This window comes from Nelumbo lutea, chromosome 4 (genome assembly GCF_056320005.1).
Source record: "Nelumbo lutea isolate HS-2025 chromosome 4, American lotus-T2T, whole genome shotgun sequence".
Lineage (NCBI taxonomy): Eukaryota > Viridiplantae > Streptophyta > Magnoliopsida > Proteales > Nelumbonaceae > Nelumbo > Nelumbo lutea.
This window is the reverse complement of record NC_142687.1, coordinates 14,728,477-14,744,212: the sequence shown is the minus strand read 5'-3', so window position 1 is coordinate 14,744,212 and position 15,736 is coordinate 14,728,477. Positions and strand designations below refer to the sequence as shown.

At 32.4% G+C, this 15,736-nt stretch overlaps 1 protein-coding gene across 2 annotated transcripts; it reads right to left on the bottom strand.

Moving 5' to 3' along the window:
* Positions 1–8,113: 8,113 nt before the first annotated feature.
* Positions 8,114–15,736, bottom strand: LOC148854091 (uncharacterized). Of its 2 annotated transcripts, XM_088941902.1 has the most exons (10): positions 15,524–15,609; positions 15,115–15,410; positions 12,717–12,809; positions 12,174–12,623; positions 10,857–10,992; positions 10,510–10,672; positions 10,023–10,151; positions 9,547–9,741; positions 8,795–8,917; positions 8,114–8,699 (listed from the first exon to the last, which is right to left on the bottom strand). In XM_088941902.1, exons 2-10 carry the CDS (start codon positions 15,287–15,289, stop codon positions 8,592–8,594), a joined length of 1,572 nt encoding a protein of 523 aa, XP_088798028.1. In that variant the 5' UTR covers positions 15,290–15,410; positions 15,524–15,609; the 3' UTR covers positions 8,114–8,591. The 2 variants fall into 2 exon arrangements, with proteins under 2 accessions (XP_088798028.1, XP_088798027.1); XM_088941901.1 differs by having other exon boundaries at positions 15,115–15,736.

The following is a 15,736-nucleotide window of genomic DNA, read 5'->3' as shown; positions in this document are numbered from 1 at the left end:
ACTCGGGTCAATGGGTCATTGACCGATTCAACGATTTTTGGCTAGGGACCGGGATTGGGGTAAAATAGAACTGGTTGCCTAGACGGTTCCCAATTAAAAAAATAAAAAAACGGACAACCCGTTCTGACAACAAAAATTACGGGCACAAAATTGAGTGTGTGAGGTCCATTAAGTGGTACCATACGTGTTATGCCATTCGAGCGTGTGACTCATACGACTTGAAAACCAAATCAGGCCACTGTTTTTTGGGTCAACCTTTTGACTGTTCGGTTTGAATGGATGGCCCGTTCTAACAGGAAAAATTAAAAAAAGACCAAAAACCATTGAACAAGTCAATGGTTCAACCACCCGTGTCAATGGGTCGTTGACCAATTCAACGATTTTTTGCCAGGGACCAAGATTAGGATAAAACGGAACCGGTTGCCTAGATGGTTCCTAATTAAAAAAATAAAAAACAGCCAAAAACCATTTTACGGGACAACGGGTCGATGGTTTGACCGCTTGAGTCACATTTCCTATTAATTATATAAATATTGTTAGATAATTAGATATATATAATTATCTAATTATATAAATATATAATATTTATTATAAATATTATTAATAATTAGATATCAAACCGTTCAAACGGTTTTGTCCGATTTTAGATTTTTTTTCTTAATTTTTTTGTCAGATTGGGCCAATCGTTCGACCCGGTAACCGGACCCTTGATCGGTTTTAAAAACCATGATGTTATGTCATTCGAGCGTGTGACTCATACGACCCAAAAATGGAACCGTTCTGGCCATCAGTTTTCGGGTCGACGTTTGACCGTTTGGTTCAAACGGATGACCTGTTCTAACAACAAAAATTAAAAAAAAAATTAAAAAAATCCAAAAACCATTTAACAAGTCAACTGGTTGACGATTCAACCACTTGGGTCAATGGGTCGTTGACCGATTCAACGGTTTTTGGTTAGGGACCAGGATTGGGGTAAAATGGAACTAGCTGCTTGGACGGTTCCTAATTAAAAAAAAATGGATGACCCGTTCTGACAAGAAAAATTACAAGCAAAAAATTGAATGTGTGAGGTCCATTAAGCAATACCATATGTGTTATGTCAATCGAGCGGGTGACTCATACAGCCTAAAAATGGAATCATTCTGGCCATTGGTTTTCAAGTCGATGGTCCGAATGTTCGGTTCGAACGTATGGCCCATTCTAATAGCAAAAATTAAAAAAAAATAAAAATACGACCAAAAATCATTGAACGGGTCAATTGTTCGACCACCCGGGTCAATGGGTCGTTGACCAATTCAACGATTTTTGGCCAGAGACCAAGATTAGGATAAAACGGAACTAGTTGCCTAGATGGTTTCCGATTAAAAAAATAAAAAAAATAGCCAAAAACCATTTTATTTGTCAACATGTTGATAATTCGACCACTTGAATCAATGGATCATTAACTGATTCAACGGTTTTGGCCAAAGACCGGATCGATGGATCGACAATTCCATTCCAACCCCTATGAAGCAGGTCCCCTCCGCTAGGTAGAAATTAATACAAATAAATTTTAAATAATACATTCTAAATTTGATATATTTGTACATTAAAACCCACAAACCAAGTCAACATGCAAGATGTTTATTTCTTACACATTTTTATAACTATTAATGCATAGGTTTTTGTTATATTTAATTTTATTTATAAGCATATAAATTTGAATTTAGATACACATTGTCCCAACGTATCTGCATTCTACACTATACTTGGGCATAATGAGAAAAATACATGATTTCTATTTAAAAATGGGGGGATTTTGGGTGAGCACTGAGCAGAATTCAATTTGCTAATTATGATGGACTAACTCTTGGCACCGTAGTAAAAATGAGTTGAATTAAAATTTAAAAGAAGAAAAAGGAAATTCTCCACTGACGTTCCCAAGCTTTTAATTTGTTGGAAAGCAACCTCTCCGAGTCCATGACATTTCCAAACTAGAGGAAATGAAATGGGAAACAGGTAAAAATTTCTAATGAAGTAACAAAAAATAGATTAAAGGGAAGCTGGAATAAGAAAAGGGCAAATAAAGAACAGAAAACATATCATCTCTCATACATATTTGTTTTAAGAACCATTTTAATTTAATTGTTTGTATGGTATTGTATTTAAAAATTCCTACTTGTGTAATATGGCTGTCAATGGGTCGGTTCTACCGAATTGATTATATCGGTTTTGATTCTATGATTTTGTTCTGATTAATAATTGAACGTTTCCTAGTTTTTTTTTTTTGTGCAATTTTTAATATATTTTGTTTAAAAGGATAGATTTGACAGATAATATATGAAATAATTTTAATTAAAAACACCTGATTTATTAATATATTAACAACTTACTATTTTATTATGAATTTTTTAATTATTAATAATATAGACAATTATAGATGTCAGTATAATCAAGTTTAATTGGATTAGACCCAATTATCTCGATTAATAAGAAAGTTAGTTCTGAGTCTATGATTTTATCCCAATTAATAATTAGTTTGGGACCGTTACACCCTATATAGAACCAAACCCAACCCGTTGGCAGTCAGCCTAAAGTACTTGGCAATGACAACAAAGCAGAGCGAGCTGAAATCAATATTTATTGTACCTGATGGACTCTTGTTATCAATATTAAATTGAATTAACTTCCTCAACTGTTTAGCAACTAATTGGAGAAATACCCATACCAATTATTTGGGTACCATTGTTGTTTTTAAGCATTTATGGTTAAAATCTGATCCAATGGTGGTGGTAGCATATTTCTTATTTGCAGAATAAAGTTTTAAAGTGTAACTATATTGTAAAGATATGTATCGCTTTCAGAAGTTTATGGGACGCAATAAATGATTAAATTTTTAATAAAATGAATCCGGACCCTCTCCAAATTCTGATAAAGGCTGAAAGTTACTGCAGCTATAAAGAACATGAGCTCAAAATCTCGAATCCACCACATTTGCAATCAGATTGGAATTTGCAAGAAGCTCTCCTCACAGACCTCCCAATCATCTTAGTGGATGGTTCTTGGAGTGCCACCACACAAACTGCATCCACCGGTATACATATGTTCTCTCACAAGTCTTCTCTTATCATTGCAGAAGAACAATCATGCTTGACAAGATCACCGGTAGCAGTTGAGTTATAGGCAGTGATTAAAGGTTTACGAAAGTTTTTTTGTATGGGTATTAAAATAGGTTTTTCACTTTCGGACGCCAAGAAGATTTTAATGAAGATGAAAGGAACAGACAAGCATACTAATGGAATCTGTAAACCTTATATGATCATATATATGAACTTCTTTCTTTTTTTTTTTAAATATTACAAATTTGCATGTAAACAAGAACTTAGTAATGCCAGCCCATGACTTGGAAAAACAAGCTAGGCATAGAAACTCTTTTATAAATAGTAATGCCAGCTTGGTAAACTTAATTCGCCTTTTTTTTGGAATCTTATAAGAAAGGGACTCAAATGTTTCCTTAATTTCCTTCAATGAATCTTTTAACATTTATGATTAAAACATGCATACCTTAAAAAAATAAAATAAAATGTGTATGTGGGAGACTGTTTATACTTTGTACTTTCTAGTAATATCAAATTGACAATCTCAAGTAGAAACAACAATAGTAATGTTAATAATCATTCTAAATGATGCTTATCTTTGATGTTCAATACATATCTCTCACCAATTTGTCCTCATCATTGAAGTAGAAACATCAATAGTACCAAATATCTTGACCACACTCAAAGAGTCTTCCGTTAAAGGATTTAGGGTAGGTCATGAAATTAATTATTTTCTTACATCACTTTTAAGAAAATTAATAAACTATTTGGAATATTATAAAGCATCATACCTCGTAAAAGTTTCTGTTTTAAATTATGAAATTTTGGCTGTTCCATTCAAGATCAGTACTATTGTAAAACCAACCTAAAAATAGGCTAACCTCAACATCATAATAATTAAATAGTAAAATATAAAAATAGATAAAATACAAAACTTTTAAAAAGATTTATATTTCCACTATTAGGTATTCATCCTCACCCAAGCATTAACCCTTGTGGTATGGGGTCGGTTACATGAATCCCATTCACCACTCCGTCCTATCTAATGTTATATCCATTGTTAAATTATTCATGCTATCAATTATTAAATAATAAATGCATCTAATAAAATCTTTCTTAATAGTAGAAATGGATAAAAATACAAAAAAAAAATCAGAAAATTAATATTTAGTCCAACTGATTAGGTTATTTGGGTCTTTGACAAAGTCAATGGTCTCACTTGTAGCAGCTTAACGACTTGTGGGATGAACATCTTTGTGGGCTTTCCTACCAAATCACACCAAAGATGCTTGTCCACCATTAGTCACCAGTAATGCTTAAAATATTCTTTTAACATTTTAAAAAAGAGGAGCCCGATTGGATGTTTCAACAATTAGACTAGCTCCTATTATAGTCCTTTTAAAAAGAAAAAGAAAGCAAAAAGAGAATGAATAAAAAGTAATATAAATTAAAAAGAAAAAAAGAACGGTTGTATCTGTTTTTCTGATGTAAAAAAAAAAACTAAAAGCGGATTATTTGGTATATAAAACATTCCATATGACAACAAAAAATTGACAGCCTTTCATCAATCTATATATATAATAAAGTAGAGCTTGCCATGTCAGAAGTACTCTCCTTCCTCCCTTACCCAAACCAAACAATTCTAGAGGGGTGCAAGATTCCATCTAAAAGCACTAGGAGTTGCCACCTAACATGGCTTGGCTTATCTCCTTTTTATTAGTAAACTAACTATCCCCCACTTTCTCCTAAATTATCTTTATCTCTCCCTAATTCATATTTATCTCCTAAGTTATCTTTAATTCCTATTTATCCTCTCCCCCACTTTTCATCTATATCTATCTAAAGCAAGTTTCAATTAAAACAATTAACAATTATTTAAATATTATAATGAAATTATTTTAATAACTTTAAAATATTTATTAAAAACACAAAATAATATATAATTGTAATAGGTTTAATAATATTCATATCATTAATAATTTTATATTTTATGAAATTCATAATGAAATTATGTAATAACAATATAAATTATAATTTTATGAATTATTCAATTTAATAACTAAATAATATTTAAAAATAAATAAATAATCATTTAAATAACAAAATATTAAAAGTAGCTGAATAATTATGTAATTTATTATTACATAATAACTTATTACTAAAAATAGCTAAATAATTAATTTATTATTAATATAAAAATATATTAAAAAATATCTAAATAATTATGTAACAAAATATTTAAAATTACATAATAACTTTAAAGAAATAAAATTTAAATAACAAAAAACATTAAATATTTTACATATTATTAACTATTTAAATAATTAAAATTTTAACATAACTAAATTTCAAATATTTAACATAATGAAATTATGTAATAATAGTATAAATTATAATTTCATGGATTATTAAATTTAAAAAATTAAAAATTTTAAATTTTAAATAATGGTATTATTTAAATAATTAAATAATATTAATAACTAAATCATATCTTATATTTTATTTGAAAAACAAAAAATAGATTAAATAACAAGATTATGTTATAACTTTAAGAAAATTATCAAAAGCACAAAAGTAATTATAACTAGTGGGGCTCCATGTAGTGCACGGGATGTGGCACCCTTCCCTATCCCTCGCTCCCATAGTCAAGACATTCTACCCCATCCTTGGTGGCAAGGCGGGTTGGAGGTGAGGCACCCATTCCCCGTCCGGGATGGGGATTCCCCAAATTTTCCCCACCCCAAGGCAATCACCTAAAAATAATCTAATTTTTAGATATTTTACAAATAGGATTATAGAAATTTTGGGTATTTTAGGAATTGGATTATGACAATTTGGGGGTATTTTATAAATGGAATTGTGGGATCCTAGGATTAAAGAATATGAAGAAAAATTTAGAGATATTTTAAAAGTCAATATTAAAATCTATTGATATTTTACTAATTTACCATCGGGCTTGGAGAATTATATGCAAACCTTGTCCATTTCTTGTCCTTGATTTGAAGCAAAAATATGTTCCCCATCCCCACACTATCTCTTCCCTGTCCCTATTTAAGATTCAAGAAAACTTGCCCTGTTTGGGGTGGGACAAGGTATTATTTATGTTTTATATATTATTTATTAAAATTTATTTATGTTTTATATACTATTTTAAATAAATTTTAAATGTTTTTAATATAAAAAATTGAATACTAAATCATATTTTAAACATTATTTAAAAAACAAAAAAAAAAGATTAAGTAACAAAATTCTATAGCAACTTTAAGAAGAATATAAAATATAAATAAATGACAAAATAAATATTATTGAAATAGTGGAAATAGATTAAATAACTTAGAGGTGATAAAGCTTTTCAATTTTATTAGTTATTTATTATATTTTTTATATAAATATATTTTCAACAATATGTGTATTTTTGCTATAAATTTTCAATAATTATTGGAGATTAAACTATTGCTATTTATTAGAGATTAGACTATTAATTTAGTTGAAATTAGGAGTATCCACTAGGCAATTCAGTTGGTTGGAGATTGTTTGGCTAGCCAAATTGATTTAGTCGAGTTAGGGAATTGGTCACTCAAACTTGATTGACCAACCATTAGTGAAAACTAACCATTGGTTAATTAATAAATGTTTACATTTTTAATGTTTACTGTAGTTTACATTGATCATTTTAATTTAATAAATATTTACAACAATTATTTATTCATAAAAGATATTATTAATTGGTGTAATTTACTACAAATCAATAATTATAGGTAACAATTATCAAATAATTCAGGTAAACTCTTTAACTAACAATCCATACTTTTTAAATAAGTAATAATTAAAATATTAGGAAATTAATTTAGGAAAAAATTCTTCAAAACTATTTAAATAGTCCATTATTATTATTCAACTAAATAATTATTAAAAAATTAGGAAATTAATCTATTAGAAATTGTTTCATGTTTATTTCAATAACAGTGCATTATTATTATTTTAATAAATAATTATGAAATAATATAGGAAAATTATTAAATCTATCCAACCGACCTAGACCACTTGGTTGACTTCAACCACTCCTAGCTTTACATTAATTAACAACAAATTATTTACTTTTAATTAAAACTAATGTAATTTACCATAATTACATTACATTGATTAATAGTAAATAATTTAGGCTTAAAAAGTAAATAATTTACATTAATTCACATTCATTTATTGTTATTGTAAATAACTAATTTACTATAAATTTTTGCTAATCAACAACAATTTCAATAATTTTTGAAAATTATCATAAAATATTATTGCATTTTATTGTTATATAATTAGTTATAAAAAATTGTTAGAACTATAAGGATGGAAATTTTCCCTAAAAAACTAGGGCCCTACCCTCCTACCCCACCCTAAGTGGGGCAAGTTTTCTTGAATTTTAGATAGGGATGGTTAAGAGTAGAGTGGGGACGAGGAAAATATTTTTGCTCTAACTCAGGGACAAGGAAGGGATGAAGAAAATATTTTTGCCCCAAATCAGAGGCGGGATGGGACGGGAAAAATATTTTTGCTCCAAATCAAGGATAGGAAAATGACGAATTTTGCATATAATTCCTCAAACCCAATGGTAAATTAGTAAAATATCTATAGATTTAATATTGATTTATAAAATATCTCTAAGTTTTCATCATATTCTTATAATTCTAAGATCCTACAATTCCATTTATAAAATACCCAATAAATTGTCATAATCCAATTCCTAAAATACCCACAAATTCCCATAATCCTATTTGTAAAATATCCTCGAATTAGATTGTTTTTAGGTGATTGCCTTGGATTGGAAAATTTTGGAGATTCTTCATCCCCAATAGGGAATGGGTGCCTCACCTCGAACCCACCCCACCACCAAGGACAGTGCAGGGATGATGTAGACTACGAGGGCAGAGAGGAATGCCCCATTGCGTGCATCGCACAGACCCGCTAGTAACAATTAAAGCTAGGATTTTGAGGCACTTCCTATAGGCTATACTGTCACGGGTCAGGATTCAGAATTATCCTTGTATGAGAACTATATTGTAAATTCATTCCTTAATAACTGGATTTATCCACTAAAAGGGGGCCTCATCCAGTGAATTCAGACTGGTATGAAAACATAGAAAAGAAGTTAAAGGGCGATTCATAACATTAATCGCCGCATTTTTTTTTTTTTTTTATCATGGCGTGTAAAATAGAAAATGACAAGTAAAGATCACCCTTCTAGAACCTGTACATGGAATTCATGCATCATAAGCTTCTCTATGGATAAACAAAGGCCGCAATCCCATCGGCCCCAATAGTTACCATAATCCATTCTCCTTCCAAAATTCCCAGCAGCGAAAAACTGAACTGCCAGTTTAGTGACAGCTCGGCAACCACCCAAGTGTAAGTTGAAATTGAAGAAGATTCAGCATATCATAAAACTGCAATCGGTATACTTAAGAGGCTGTAAAAACCAGCTTGAACGGTCTGTATTAAAGAAGCTTTTAGTAGTTATTCTGCTCAAAGGGGCTCTTGACCCAACCCCAGTTGGTTGTAACTTGTGTAGTTAATCTCATTCAACCGTACACAACATAAGATCTGCTCTGGCAAGTCTTCTGCTTTGTTTCCCTGTCCCCAACACAATTTTGCAATAAAATTTAGACTTAAATGATGAATCTAATTGTAGAAGAGTTTTAAAGTTGCACCAGTCTTAATTAACTTACTTGAATTGTTAGGCCAAAATCCAAGATGCAGAGCTTCAGTCTGTCTTGGAATTGTTCAAAGCCTTTCCTAGAGATGTAACTGAATCTGTGCATATCCAAATCAATCTCAAAATAATTTTCTCCCTGCGATTACAGATAACCAATGCCTGAGAAGGAATATATGATGATAATACCCAGTATTTTCCTAGTATGCTTCTGTACAATAAGTTATAGTTCTTGGCAACTATGCTATGCATTAGGATTCCAAATTATAAGAAGTAAAAACCAACCTAAGTGCAGTGTAGTGAAATTTCTTGGTTGTTTGCAGATGAATGAAAATCATTCAAATAGAAATACACAATGAAAAAAGAAAAGGGGAAAAAACATATTGTATCTTAGACAATAAACACACTTTGAATGACCATATCTGAAATTTCCTCTTTAAATGACTAAAATTCTTCAATAATAAGTGATCATAGGTTTGGAAAACCTATGATGGCAATGAACATGCTGATAACAAAACATTAATGATAATACAGACTGAATTATGGGAATACATTATAAAGACATTAAGAGGCAGAGGATAATATCAATATTTAGATCAACATGTTTAACAACTGTCCTCATTTCAGGTCATCTTTGTCATTGTCTTCCCCCAGGAGAAAATTTAGCAGACCCCAAGATTTAATAGTAACTTAAGTATTCCTACCAATATGATTAGAAGAAAGTGTGAAAGACAGCAACCTAATATGATCAATTGAACATAAACTTACCGAGTAAAATTCATGTTGAGGACGAGAAAGAACAGGTTTTTCGTTGTAAGCATGCATAAGCTTTCTCTCAGTTGCACCTAGATGCAGATCCTCTACATTTACCATGCGACCCAAGATCTTTAACCTTTCCCTGAAAGGTACAATTGTATCCACAGGAAAACCTTTTATCTTTTCCACTTCATCATCGATTAACCTCTGTTTACAGAAAGAAAAAAATGATGATAAACTAGAAAAAAAACTGGGTAAAACTAGCAAATCACAAATAAATGAATCAACTTATAAAACCAAAGGATTTCTATATATTACATTAAAATTCTAAACTGACACTCAAAACTTAGTGGCAGAAGCACATAGGATTTTCTTCACTAATACAAACATGACAAATTTTGAAATTTGTTACCATATGCAACAAATTGTTAAAGCAGCTCTAAAGATATAAAGAGTGGAAGCATAAAATTGCAATAGGCCTAACATACTCTGATATTTTCTTGAAAATGAGGTGTAAGTTCTCTAGAATAATTCTCTGAAAGCCTAAAGTACAAAACAAAGCTCATCCCTTCTCCATCGGTTTCATTTTGAAAGAGAGTGGCAGGATACAACGGAACCTGCAGAAACCATATAAACAAGTTAATATCACATTAACTTCTCTTCTTGTATATTATATACCTTTTGTTTAATAATGTCATTATCATAAACCTGCCAGCTTAGGAAAGGAAAATATGAAAAATTTCCAATTCTCCTAGAAGATGATCACTTCAAGATTTTTTTCAAACTAAACTTGGACATAAATTTTATTAGAAAGAAATTCAAGGAAAATGAGGGGAAAAAAACTGTCATAGGGTTGGAAGCATTACTACTTTTCAGGAAGATGCCTTTTCATTAAATGTCTCTAATGAGTTTGAACAAGACCAAAATGAAATAATGGTCATGAGTAAAGTTACCAAGAGTGAAAAGTAAGAATACCTGAATATTTACAACAAGAATAGGAGGCAATTTTCCAGATGCAGTTATAGAAGGTAGGTCCACAAACCGAGCAATGTGATCAATTTTTCGTGGAGATAAGAAGACATCAACCCCAAGTGGATAATATGCAGCATGATTTGGAGCAAACTCTTTCTTCTTATCCCTGCCACAAAAGTTAGACAAAATAATATTATAGTGGGGTGTTCAGGCTTCAGACACTACGATAGAAATAAAAAATAACAAGTTCTTCGAACACAGTGCAGACTTGCAGTCTTCACACGACTGCAAGCCATCAAGAAATTATAAATAGAGTTACAAAGAAATATAAAACAAAGGGCACATCTTACCTAAAATAGTTCTCTCCCCGCACTTTGAAAGTACTAGGGTCAACATTTGACCAGCAATCAGACATTTTCTTATCTATTGGGCAAAATGGAACTTGGGAACCAGCTCTTGGTCTTTGCAGAAGCATCTTTGAAGATACTGAGGCAGAAATGTGAACAGTATAAGTTTTTATTTTTTCAACCTAATACAGCTCCAAGCAAGATGTCAACAATTTATATATATTACTTATTAGGACCCAGAAACTACAAAGATGATTCATGCAGAAACTCATAGAAAACATGGAACAAAAGTAGTGTGTCAATATCCCTTGAGGAAACAGTATGCCAAGTCTCAAGAATTTGTTAAGAGGGTTAAATAAACTCCTGGACACCGATAGAGTAAAAGGACTACTAAAAAGCAAGTCAAGTACAACGAGTCAAAATGGTACACTATGCTTATGTAATGGCAGCCTATGAAGTTCTTTCCACCAGGAAATCCCTTATCCACACAATCTCTTTCTCAAAAATAAAAAATAAAAAAAAAATATCATGTCTGAAACACTGATATAGTAAAAGTGATGCTAGAATGAAAAGGAAGGTGCAAAACACCTTTGCCTACAATGCAGATAAGGTACAATCAGTGCAAAAGCATGTCAACCTAGTTAAAATGGGACCCCCATTTCTGTAGCAGTAATTAATGCCTATAATTTTGGTGTTACTTCCTAGAATTCCTCGTTTCAATCGTCACTCCACCCTCCAAACCATAATTTGATTTTATATGAGCATGAAGATAACGCTATTATGTCAAAGCAATCCTAGAGAAACTCATGATGCATCCTTATATCTTCTCTTTCAAGTCCATGTAAGTTGTACCATAGAGCCAAATTGGGTATTTAGCATTTTGTAGCTTCTATTTTACACTTATCCAAACATTAATGTAATTAATATTTATACATATCAGATCTTAATCTGAAACTTGGTGGAAATTAGTTACCCTGTAACATAAAAAGAAGAAAGGTGGCTTCTATTGTCAAGCTACTAAAGTCATAGCAGTTGATTTAAGCTTGATTTCAAATTATTGAATATGGATGGAAGTTTCAAAGCATGATATGAAATGCCCCCTATTTGATCTTATAAGGTTGCCATAGCAGACTATACATTAAAACAGACAGTATTGATGCAAAATGTGAATGGATCATATCGTGATCTGCAAATTACAAACAAGTGTAATGATAACATTAATAGTTACAAAATGTGAATGGATCATAAAAGTAAATGTAAATGTTTGACAAGCAATAAAATTATAAGTAAAAAATTAGTTACAGATCTTCTGAAACTCACATAATGTGGGATTGCCATGTCCTTCCCTCCATTTGAAGGAAAGTTTCAAAGAAGCCTTTCTCCTTGTACTTGGTGGTCCAGGACTAAGAGATCTTCTCTTTTCATCTGAGACGGTAGAAGCAAGACAAGGCAAGCATGTATTTGGAAGAATTCCACAATGGTCTAATATTCCTCCTTCCCCCCTCCCAGTGATTTCATCCACAGAGATCCTAGAAACTTCATCAATAGACACAGGACGCTTTCCTTCATTTATGGGGCCATCAGATTTCAATTGAGAATCAGCACTATTTGAATGCAATGTTCGAGAATTTTCATTTTTAGTGGCCTCACTAAGAGAACTTCGTGGAGGAATACAAGGAAAATTCCCATTACAGTCTTCATGATTAGCATCTCTTAATGATGAAATACTTGATGCTGATGCACACTCAGAGCCATTTAGAGACAAAGCATCTGTAGGATTGGAAAATGTTCATAGCTCAATAAAGCAGAATCTTTAATAATTTAGAAAGTCAAATAAAAGCTTAACTAGCTTCACATCCATACCATCCTGAACACTATGGAAATCCTCATCACAGTCAGACTCAAGTATCATGAAAGAATCAAACCATGTCTCCTCAGTACTTCCAGCTGACACCACTATATTGTAACAAAAATCAGGTCAAGACCATAAATAAGAAAAAACATGCAAAAGGTTAACAACAGCAACAGATTAAAATTTACCAGTGAGGGAAGACTTTGGAGTTCAAACGTTCAACGACGAAACAAGATGCAGGGAGAACATGAGTTACAAAACAATATTAATAAAAGGATTGAAAAGAAAGCTTCTCCTTAAATCATCAGCTATCAGTACTCTAAACTGTCTCTAGAGTCGGGACAGAAGGATATCTATTCCTTTGTGTGTGTGTGTGTGTGTGTGTGTATCTAGTTTTCTATTTTGGTGTAAATTGTGGATGTTATTTGCACTAAAATGCCCCCCTCTCTCTCTGTTCATCTATACTTTTCTAATGAGTTATTCTTTTGATTACTTAACCAATGTTGCATCACTGACTAGATTCTGCCTTCTGTAAGAATTCCAAATAGTTCATTTGTCCAAGAAACAAAAGAGCACATATCCATATGGTTGAACTATCTAAATTGTGTACCAGACATCTACCTTCACATATACGAGTTCATCTCACATCCCATTCCAGTAACAAAACTATTTAGGTGGTTTAAAACAAAAATATATAGGTAGTTCATGATGTCATAATATGCTTTTTCAGCATGATTCTCTAGAGTCAAAGGCGTAATTATCCAGGCCTGGATTCTGCAAAAACAGTCATTTCAGGTTCATGTAACATTTATATATGACATCCCAAGGAAATGCATGGTGGGAAAGGTGTGCTAGTGTCTAAACTTCTTCACACTAAAAAACTCAAGCAGTTACTAAGGTTTGTTTCAAAAATTACTTTATCTGCCTGCATACTAAATGAACCAAATTCATACCAGTTCTCTTAGAATACTGACCACTGAACCACTAAGAAAGAAGGTTTCCCCATGCCTCATGTCAAACACAAATAAGAGATGGTTGGCATGGTCCCTTCAGGTTTCAGGATACTTCATTTGCTTTAGAATACATGTTTGGGTATCAGAAATTGGTCCTACACGATATAGTGTCTACCACAGACAAAATTTCAGAGGAGTATCCTTGCTACGTTGCTTATGCTAGGTATAAAAGAAGAAGGAAAAGTGTATAAGGATAACATAATAAACAAAGAATCCACTTTCAGATTCAGCATAAAGACATGATATCAGACTGCCAACATCTGGCTTAGGATCTTTAATCTTTTATAGTTTGTTGTATATAGTGGATTGTTATTTGTTTTTCAGGGATTTGAGTGTATAGGTATATATCTATTGACATTTCGTTAGGCTGTGTTTGGCTGCAATGTATATAAAATTGCACTGATGCAAAACCATGGCAATGCAAATGATTTGAGCGTAAATTCTGACCTATTTTTGTTTCAAATTTTAGCTTATTTTGATTGCAATACAAATGAAGTAAATTAAAACATGAAGCAGAATAAAGTAAAATCCACGACAAAGTTAAACAAGAATTTGCATTTTTTTTACATTTGCACTCCCATATATTTGTACTAGTGCAAATAAATTTGCATTGCAACCAAACACAGCCTTAAGTTTTATAATAAATTTCATGTATTATAATTTTTTAATAACTTCCAATTTCCCCATATTTTCCAGATTTCTGAGTGAAATTTACAAAACTCCCTGAAATTTTCCCATTGATCCTGGCAAAATGCCAAATGAAAACGAAGCTTCAGACCATGGCCATGATCAATGTGGTTCTGCAAAATGTTCCAGTAACTTCGAAGACAACGAAGATCAAGATTATATAACAGACAAATGATGATGCTGGCGAGTGACGATATGTTTCTGACCCCTTTCGTCTCTCTCATCTAAAAGTGAAAGATCCCTCTAGAAGAAGATCGTAATTCCAAACGCATAGACTAATGAAATTACCAGTTTTTTTCTGCTTGCTGGGGAAAAACTCCCCTTACATAGTAAGATTGAATCTAGTAGGATCTAAAATAAAGGACTCAGAATTATCCCTATTATAAGATAAAATCATCAGGAGGCGCATTGTCAGAGTACACGTTTTTTCTTTCCAGAATTATACTTAAACCCTCCCAAATGAGGAATAATTCACTTCAGGAGTAATGCAGGAGGTCTTCCGCAATAAATATACTAAAAAGTTTCCTCTCCCAACAATTCAACCCGAGATACAAGTAATAGCCTCTCAAACAGCATGATACACCACACAGAAATCGTGAAACCAAACACAAAACACAGAAGTCTCGGGACAAAAAACCAACTAACGGAAAAAACGGTGACCTCCTGGAAATCCGGATTACTGTAAGAAAGAGGGAAGAAAAGCTACAACCTTGGAAAGCCGGATTACTGTAAGAACGATCGGGTTGGTTGGTCACCTTGTCGACCAATTTCCTTGACTTCAGAGAAGAAACTCCCTTGATTATTCTTCTCCGCTTACGAGACCTCTTCGAAGAACTGGATCGCCTACCCATACACCCTCCCTGCCTCGAAATGCAGCTTCCCATCTGTCTCACTCAAGCACTGAATAAACTAAGATCAAAACAAACAATCGATCCTTGAAACAAAATTAGCACTGAGATATCCTCTCCTCAGTCTGCAACTCTCCTTGATCTCCCACCTCTTTGACTACCAAATAAGAACAAAAGATAGTGAGAGAGAGAGAGAGAGAGTCAGACAGAAAGACAGAGACAAACTAATGCAACCGTGGAATGCAAGAGAAGATGGGGTCCAATTCCCACCTAAAAACAGTTCTCTTCTTCCCCTGTATTCTCTTCTGCTCCTTTCTTTTCTTTCTTTCTTTCTCTCTCTCTCTCTCTCTTTCTCTCTCTTTCTTTCTTTCTCTCTTTTTAATAACTACTCTACCAGTCCAGTAGTCTTCCTTACGGTTTCCCTCTCCCGTCTCGGATATGGAGCTGCTGAGCAAGTCCCCAGAAAGTCTCACTTAAAAACGC

What these genes read in the sequence shown, in the direction of transcription:
- LOC148854091 (XM_088941901.1), bottom strand. Translation starts at nt 15,289, where the DNA reads ATGGGAAGCTGCATTTCGAGGCAGGGAGGGTGTATGGGTAGGCGATCC. An exon ending in ACATGGCAATCCCACATTAT is followed by an intron (nt 10,993 to 12,173) that starts GTGAGTTTCAGA and finishes TTTCTGCCTCAG; the next exon opens with TATCTTCAAAGATGCTTCTG. An exon ending in CTCAACATGAATTTTACTCG is followed by an intron (nt 8,918 to 9,546) that starts GTAAGTTTATGT and finishes CTGTAATCGCAG; the next exon opens with GGAGAAAATTATTTTGAGAT.